The following is an 8,599-nucleotide window of genomic DNA, read 5'->3' as shown; positions in this document are numbered from 1 at the left end:
TATTTAAATTATATATATTATATAATATTATATAATTTATACATATATTATAAATGCGTACGAATAATTTTTCTATTTTTATATATCAATATATATCGATATTTTGTAAATTCAGTGTTTGACTTTTATGTAAAAGTGTGAAATGTATTAAAATTTTATTAAATACAAATATATAAAATTATATACTGTATATATATAATGTATGTATCAAAATATACATTTATCAAATTTAAAAACTTCTAATGAATATAAATGTTTTTAATAAAACAAAAGTTTAATAATCAAAAATATAGGTTATGTTATATTATTATGTTTTATATACTCGTAAATAGGAAAATCTAATTTTACAATAAAAAAAATATAATTTAAGATAAAATTTTAAAATCTCCATATTAATAATAATAAAAAAACATGATTTTTGAATAAAAAAACATCATGTGGAATAATATAAAAATAAATAACGATACTTATATGATTTCTATTACATATAAAAATGATACAATCAAAGTTTTTTTAACTAATCTTATTGAAATATGGATAGAAACATTAACAAAAGAAATTATTTTAGACAGATGTCGGGTAATTATTAAAGTATTATACAATAAAAAAAATGTAAAAACAAAAACATGACTTTACATTTTTATAATTAATTAAATTTAATTTTATAATATTTTATTTTAGAAATTAAATCCACTTTTAAATGTTGAAGCTATTGATTACAATGATATTATATTGAACATTTTAAGTAATATGTCAAAATATATTGTGGAAGCATCTATAGAACATATAAAATTACGAGCTCAAATAGATGGTGGTTTAATGAAATTTTATATAAATTTAGAAAAAGGCACATCTCAAGATTTTTGGGAAATTATAACTAAACCTTTATATATATCATCAATGGAAATTATTCGTCAGCATAAAATTCTTTTAGATTTAATAAAAAAAAAGGATGAAGAAATTGCAGAATATAAAGCAGAAGGCGCTGAGTTAATAAGAAGTATGTTATTTTTTTTTATATTAAGTATATTATATTAAATATATTACTTTAATTTAATACACATTTTTATATTTATACAGAGAATATTGAAACAAAATTTTTTACGGAGGAACAATTTAAAATAGATATTCCTATACCAAATATTACTGATTATACAAATACATTCCAAAGAATGATGAGTTTTTATAATGAACTGAATTTCTATAATATAACATTTAAAGAATCAACAAGGTATTCTTTATTATTATTATATGTATTATATTTATTATAATTAAGTTATTATATTAAGTTATTATATTTATTATAATTATTCATAGTATTATATATAATAAATTCTTTATTAAAATGATTTCTAATAAAAATAATTATAAAAAAAGTTTATAAATAATTTTATAATTTAAAGAGCTTATGATTTATTATAGCAATGATCATAATAAAATACAGCAAACAGAAATATTGAAACAAAATTTAACAAGTTCAATTCAAAATGACATTCCTAATGATAATAAAAATATATCTAATATTGAGGATATGAAAAGAAATATAGCAAATAGCTTTTCAGAAAATAAAAAGAAAAGTAAAAATATAACTAATAAAAAAGTAATTAATAAAATTGGAACTGCAAATTTGACATATAGACCTGTCAAAATATTAAAAAAAGGTTTGAATGATTCTATCTTGTGAAATATGGTATTCAAAGTATAAAAAATTAATTTAATATAATATATTCTATAATATTCAGAGGAAAGGGTAATTTTTGTAAAAATATATTATTTGAAATATTTTTTTTTTTCGATTTTATATTTATCTATCTACATATACGAAAAAAACTTAACAATTAAAGCAAATTAATTTATTTTAAATTAATGATGCATCAAATATATTCTAAACTATCAATATAAGTAGATATATTATGTATTTTATAATAAAATTAATGTTGATTATTTAGTACTCAAAATGTTATTAAAGAAACAAGATTGTGTGAAAATAAAATATTAGCAAAAAATATGATAAAATAGAAATTGATATTACATTGGAAAGCAGTTAAGATTGTCGAAATTTCAAAATATATATATCGATACAATAAAAAAAGATTTTATATTACATGATAGATAATAAAAATGAAATTACAAATTGATGATAATAATAATAATGTAGTAAAATAAATTGTAATTTATTATAATTATTTGAAAGGGTATTAAAAAAAATATGTAGATAAAAGTGATAAAAGACTTTCGTCTGAATATTATTGATAATTTTGAATTTAAAAATTATTAGGAAAATACTTCTTTTTATTAGAACTTGAACATCTACCTGAAATGTTACCTAGACGAGGAAACAATAAAATAAAAAGAAAAAGATGTCGACAATGCACTGCTAATGGTTTACGAAAAGAAACTAATTATTTCTGTCCTGGCTGTAAAGATAATCCTGGTTTATGTTTAGGAAAATGTTTTAAAGAATATCATAAATTTATATGATATTTAATATTGTGTATATGTCAATTTTTTAGATTTTATTCATTATTTTAACTTTTGCATATATTTTTGCACATTATAATTTCTTTATTTAGTACATAAAAGAATTTACAACCCAGTTTTGACTTTTTTAATATATGGATTGTTTATAATAATTACTATTTATAGTAATTTATAATATAATCTATATATATATATATTAACTAAAACATTATCAAATTAAATTTAATCAATTCATATAAGATTTTAAGCCCTTTCCCTGGATATTACTCCAATTGTAAATATATTATTTATATCAATAAATTTATTATATTCATTAATTGTATTATAAATAACAAAATTGTAAATTTTGAAATATAAAATTGTAACGATGCATAAATATAATTATTTTATTTATATGAGATTTATAAAAAGAAAAAAAAAACATGTAATAGAAAAATATATAATATATATAAAAATATATATTAGTATAATTTATTTTTTACTTATATTATTTATATTATTTTTGCTTATTATTTAATATTTTGTTAAGAGTTTAAATAAAAAGATTTAGATTATTAAAGACAAAACAATTAACAAAAAAAACCGCTGGGCTCGTCCGGGATTTGAACCCGGGACCTCTCGCACCCTAAGCGAGAATCATACCCCTAGACCAACGAGCCATGTTATATGATTTGTTTGTTAATAGAGATATCTTCCTTAATGGCGGCTTCATCGTTGATTCAAAGTATTATCACTCTTATTATTTAATGATAATTTCTCATCGTATAGTATCATATATGCAAGATGGCGGAACAGAACCAACAAGATTTTAATAGAAGTGCGTTGACAGTTCGATATGGACGGGTAATCAACATATACTTTTATTAATATATGTTTAAAATGTTATTTTAGTAAATTCTAAATTTTAATATAAATGGATTATTGTAAACGTTTTCAAAAATCTAGGCTTGGTACACAGGACAACGGGCAGAAAAGATACCTGGAGGATTAGTGGGTGTCGTTGGCGATAATTGTACAAGTTTAGATCTGTCTTATAATGAACTAACCTCCATCACTGCTGTCAAATTCTTCGAAAACCTACAGGAACTGATACTCGATAATAATAAACTTCGGGATTTAAAGACATTACCTCGTATACTAAATTTGACCACTCTCAGTTTAAACAATAACAAGGTTTGTTTTACTTATTTTATTAATTTTTTTATTATTGAAAAAGAATATTTTGATGAATTAAAGTTATTATTGATAGAAGATATTGATATAGGATAGAAATGAATTATTTATTTTATATGCATTAAAAAATTAAAGTTTAAATGTTTTTCCAGTACTTTTTTAATTCTGAAGATCTAATTTTTTGCTGTTATTATTTTCAATTATTTAACATTATATCAAACTACTTATAAAACATATTTGTGCATATGATATTAATGTAAAAATTTATTATTTCTTTTTATTGAAACATGTAATTAATAACATAATTTTCGTTATGTTTATTTTTAAGTTGTTTTATGTAAGTTTTATTTCAATATATTTATTTCAATAAGTTTTAATATAATATTTCGTTATCATTATTTCATAAGAAAATATGTGTATTTATCTTGTTTAAATGCTATAAAACATCTATTTATAGTAACTTAATATCATATATAATCATTTTGAAATTTATAATGAATTCTATTCTAATTTGATTTAAATTTCTTATTTTTGAAATGAATTTATATTTAAAAATACGATATTTATAAATAAGATAAAAATATCAATTAATTAATCGATCAATAATTTTTAAGGTTAAGAATTTATTTTATGTACTATTATTTTTAAATCATTTCAAATAATGAACAGTTGAAAAACAGATTAAGTAAATATCATACATCTGTTATTGCATCATACTACATATTTTTATTGTAATTTATTATGTTTTTTACTAAAAATAATTAATTGTTCATATTTTCAACATATATTATTAACTTGTAATTTTTTAATAATTGCGAAACCGATAAATTGAAAAAGAAAAAATAAAAGTTAACTATATTCGCTTTAATCGGGGAATAAAGGAATACTTTATGAGTTATTCATTCTCATTGAAATTCTAAACGTTTATGACTTTTGATATCTTATATCATCAATGCAAATGGGTTCGATGACATTCTTGATGCCATTCACCTCGTATTGATTGTTACGATTGATGATATAACTGGATTGCGGATTTGTATAATTTCATTAATGTTCTGTTTTAACAACAAATTTTACTATTACTATTATACTATTATACTACTTTTCGACAAACTATATAATCAATATTACTAATCAGTATTAATGTAATTAAATAACATAAAATTTTTATTATTTGACAATTATTATTATCTTTTAGAATTAAGTTTAAACTTTTTTTAAAAATTATTATTAATTATTATTAAATAATTGTATTATTTGAAATGATATTATTAATATAAGTATCATTTTATAAAATATAAAATTATAATTAATAAATAGGAAAAATTCTAAAATAATAATCATTAAACAAAATTAAAATACGCTATACTACATATAGCATACATATAGCGTTTATAAAGTTTCATTTGTATATTTTATCATTATGTATCAATATTATTGTATCATAAGCTCATATTCTCATATATGTTTATAGTTTGATTATAAATTTACATTTATTATGTATATGAATGAATCATATTTTCACCATATAATTTGTTTAAATAAAAAATTGTTTAGATAACAGATATAGACAACGCATTGAGGAGAATACAAGAATGTTGTCCAAAAGTAATGTACGTGAGTTTACTGGGTAATCCAGGATGTCCCGATCAATTAACAAATCCAACGTCAACCGATGACGAGGATTATAATCGTTATAGACTCTATGCTATATATGCATTACCTTCGACACTTCGATTTTTGGATTCACGTCCAGTGACAATACAGGAACGAAAAGATGCCGAAAGACGAGGAAAATACTCGAGAACTATTAAAATGATTCCAGATTTATCACAAAAATTCGTTTCAAATACAATCGAAGATTTCGATGATATATTCTTCAATATCCATTATACTCCTTTACCAAGATCAATCCGTAATCCCCTTGATCACAAAGGTATAATTGCAATTTTGTAATTTCTTTAATATATCTTATTATTTTTTAATGATATATAATATAATTGAATAATGATATTTATTTGAATATTCTTATTCAAAAAAAAAAAAAATGAAATTAAAAATATTTCTTATATATAATTGATAATAGAAAATTGATTACAAAAAAAATAAATTTGATTTTATTAATATTAAAAGAATTAAATCTTAAATGTGTTATTATAAATATATATTAAATTTTACTTATATTATTTATCAATCAATATTTTATGAAAATATTGATTACAAAATCAACTTGAAAAAGCATGTTCATATAAATATTAAATCATTTGATGAATATGAGAATTATTATTTAAAATAATTAAACTATTTTTAGATTTAATTTTGAAATTATTTAATTTTAAATATTAAATAGAATATCATTATTCATATAATTTCATTTTATCTATTGATTATTTAGTTTTCAATAATTGATTAATAATTAATTAGTCATCAAATAATTAAATTTTACCAAATTTAATCAAATTTACTTAATTAAATTATTGATTAAAATTATTTAATTAGAAATAATGATTGATTTATTGATTATCTGATTAGAAATTTTATAAATTAAAAGTATTTCAATTATTTTATGTTTCAGGAGCATTTGGAAAATGTAAATATCGATATTCTGGAAAGAATTCAGAAGGAAACCGATTTATATCTAATAATGATCTTTGAATGTAAATTGAGTAAGTCAAGATATTTTTGTATATAAGTTGCGATTTTGTTTTTTTTATAAATGACAAAAAAAACAGTGATTAGATTCGTAGAACTGACAATGAATGAAACGATGCACAAATCAAATTTTCTTGATATTTTCTTTTTCTCTTTTTTAACCAAAAATCTCATCTACGTGCCTGTTTGTTTGTTCAATATTTATCTAATAGATGTTAATTTTTTATACATATATACATCGAATAAAATATAATTCATTATGAGTAAACGTACAAAATTTTATTATCACGTACACTGATAAATGACATAAATAAATGTCAAAGATTCTCCGTTTTGTTCCGATCGATTCGAGCGCCACATTATCCTTCAGAAACGGTTTCAAGAGAAACAGAAAACGCGCGCGTGTTTTGAATTCCAAAACTCTGTTTTTTTTTCTTCCTGTTATCGTATTAATTTTATTATTATAATTTAATGTTATTGGTCCTTAAACGTACACAACATAATAGTCTCGCAACAATATTTTTCACGCGCAGTTCGATCCTCCTGACAAGCTACGAACAAACACAGCACATTCAATTCCAAACTCATTTTTTACGGACGTATTGGCAAATTTTTCTAATGATCGTTTCTTTGACACGCGTTTACGAGAAGAACTTATATCGAAGGCAGTTTAAAGTATCGATTGTTAACCCTGTATTTAGGAAGAACCTTATGGATAAGTATACACGATCCATGTGTTACGCTATGTTTTCCTATATGCGATAATACCGAAAATTCGGTATTGTAATATAATTAATTAATTAAGTACGATTACATCAGCCTTTCGATTCGTCCCGGATGTAATTAGTTCAAATATTATTCTTAATATTATTCTTAAAAGAAAGTTTCGCGGATCAGTGTTTTGCATATATTTTATAATTATCATAACGTTTCGTATATGTTTTTATCTCAAAACACTGATATTTTTTTATTTTTTTTTTTTTACTTTTTTTTTTTTTTTTTTTAAAACTTTCCTTTGTTTTTAATTAAACAAACCCCCGCCTGTTTTTTTTTATTTTTTTTTTTTTCCTTTTTTTTTTTTTTTTTAAAACTTTCCTTTGTTTTTAATTAAACAAACCCCCGCCTGTTTTTTTTTATTTTTTTTTTTTTCCTTTTTTTTTTTTTTTTTTTTTTCTTTTTTTTTTTTTTTTTTTGTTAAGAATTCCTTCCGTTGATAATGATCCAAAGCCCCATGGCCTTATATTGTGTAATCTTATTGTGAATGTATAAATATAATATTTATATGAATATATTTAATAGGAATCGGTCATATTTAATTGCTTAAATACACCATTCCATCGGTCTCTGGCAACTCAGCGCGAGAAATCGTTTCGAGTATTGTACACACTGGAAGCATCTTTCTCTCCAAGAAAGGAAAGTGTCCACAATGCAAGCCACGTTCCAAACGCTGGAACCTTTTGTCCTTGGATTAATATAAAGTAAAATTTACTTCGTAAAATATAATATATAATATATATATATATATCGTTTTATGTTTTTTTTTTTCTTTCTCTGGAAGGATTTTAATAACAATATCTTATTGCTGCGATCGACGAATGTTTCCCAAAAATGTGTACGTTTGGAACGAGGCCGTGTCTATTAAAATTATAATAATACGATTGACCATGAAGAATTTTCATGCATGATGTTCAATAATCAATCTCGCCTTATGATTGGACGGATGTCCGTTTTAAAAATTTTCTTTCTTTATCATTTAAAAATTGTATAATCAACGAGAAGAATCAAACATCTTTTTACGGTACATTATATTGCACGAATTTTGCGTGTCCGTATCGATGTTCCATTGATCATCTGGCTAGGACTTTCTTTGCTCTGTAATAATATATAATATATATATATATATACGATGAAAGAAAAGGAAATTAATGAAGGAAAAACAAAAGAAAACGAGAAAATATAATCAAAAAAGAAACTAAAAAGAAATTCACTTGAAAAAAAATCATATATAGTACGATTTTTCATACATTCAGAAAAGGAAAAAAAAAAAAAAAAGAAATTGCAAACAAAATACCTACAAAGTAAACTTATCAGAAGCAAACGGAAGCTACAGATTAAAAATTCTAATTATATCAACTATGATCATTTACAAAGTAAACTGGACCGGTAATAAGGTAAATATTAATTTTCATGACCAAGATTTGATTTCTTGGATCTTTTTCAGAGGTTAATACCTCACGATCACTTTCTATTGAATTCTCGAGAATTTAGAGTCTAAATGATAGACTGTGCCCTG

The 8,599-nt window shown here is 21.7% G+C and overlaps 2 protein-coding genes and 1 non-coding gene across 5 annotated transcripts; 2 read left to right on the top strand and 1 right to left on the bottom strand.

Moving 5' to 3' along the window:
• The first annotated feature begins 139 nt into the window (after positions 1 to 139).
• LOC102676318 lies at positions 140 to 2,547 on the top strand. Of its 2 annotated transcripts, none has more exons than XM_031509451.1 (5): positions 140 to 579; positions 682 to 1,000; positions 1,081 to 1,231; positions 1,423 to 1,661; positions 2,300 to 2,547. In XM_031509451.1, exons 1-5 carry the CDS (start codon positions 436 to 438, stop codon positions 2,479 to 2,481), a joined length of 1,035 nt encoding a protein of 344 aa, XP_031365311.1. In that variant the 5' UTR covers positions 140 to 435; the 3' UTR covers positions 2,482 to 2,547. The 2 variants fall into 2 exon arrangements, with proteins under 2 accessions (XP_031365311.1, XP_006613577.2); XM_006613514.2 differs by having other exon boundaries at positions 1,423 to 1,690; positions 2,300 to 2,388.
• A 521-nt stretch (positions 2,548 to 3,068) lies between these two features.
• Trnap-agg lies at positions 3,069 to 3,140 on the bottom strand. Its single transcript has one exon. It is a non-coding gene; the product is annotated as a tRNA-Pro (tRNA).
• Positions 3,141 to 3,152: 12 nt separating this feature from the next.
• LOC102676095 (leucine-rich melanocyte differentiation-associated protein-like) lies at positions 3,153 to 8,236 on the top strand. 2 transcript variants are annotated; one of them, XM_006613513.2, is made up of 5 exons: positions 3,153 to 3,324; positions 3,427 to 3,654; positions 5,212 to 5,590; positions 6,230 to 6,320; positions 7,606 to 8,236. In XM_006613513.2, exons 1-4 carry the CDS (start codon positions 3,265 to 3,267, stop codon positions 6,307 to 6,309), a joined length of 747 nt encoding a protein of 248 aa, XP_006613576.1. In that variant the 5' UTR covers positions 3,153 to 3,264; the 3' UTR covers positions 6,310 to 6,320; positions 7,606 to 8,236. The 2 variants fall into 2 exon arrangements, with proteins under 2 accessions (XP_006613576.1, XP_006613575.1); XM_006613512.2 differs by lacking the exon at positions 7,606 to 8,236 and having other exon boundaries at positions 6,230 to 6,949.
• The last annotated feature ends 363 nt before the right edge of the window (positions 8,237 to 8,599 follow it).

Source organism: Apis dorsata, unplaced genomic scaffold, assembly GCF_000469605.1.
Source record: "Apis dorsata unplaced genomic scaffold, Apis dorsata 1.3 scaffold_156, whole genome shotgun sequence".
In the NCBI taxonomy this organism is placed as follows: Eukaryota; Metazoa; Arthropoda; class Insecta; order Hymenoptera; family Apidae; genus Apis; species Apis dorsata.
Note: the sequence above shows the minus strand (reverse complement) of the source record. Positions and strands in the feature narration are given on the sequence as shown.

Bases quoted from the DNA above. Each gene is read 5' to 3' on its own strand.
- LOC102676318 (XM_031509451.1), top strand. From the start codon at position 436: ATGTGGAATAATATAAAAATAAATAACGATACTTATATGATTTCTATT. The intron at 580-681 runs GTAATTATTAAA...ATTTTATTTTAG, and splicing joins TTATTTTAGACAGATGTCGG to AAATTAAATCCACTTTTAAA. The intron at 1,001-1,080 runs GTATGTTATTTT...ATATTTATACAG, and splicing joins AGGCGCTGAGTTAATAAGAA to AGAATATTGAAACAAAATTT.
- LOC102676095 (XM_006613513.2), top strand. From the start codon at position 3,265: ATGGCGGAACAGAACCAACAAGATTTTAATAGAAGTGCGTTGACAGTT. The intron at 3,325-3,426 runs GTAATCAACATA...TCAAAAATCTAG, and splicing joins TGACAGTTCGATATGGACGG to GCTTGGTACACAGGACAACG. The intron at 3,655-5,211 runs GTTTGTTTTACT...AAAATTGTTTAG, and splicing joins TCAGTTTAAACAATAACAAG to ATAACAGATATAGACAACGC.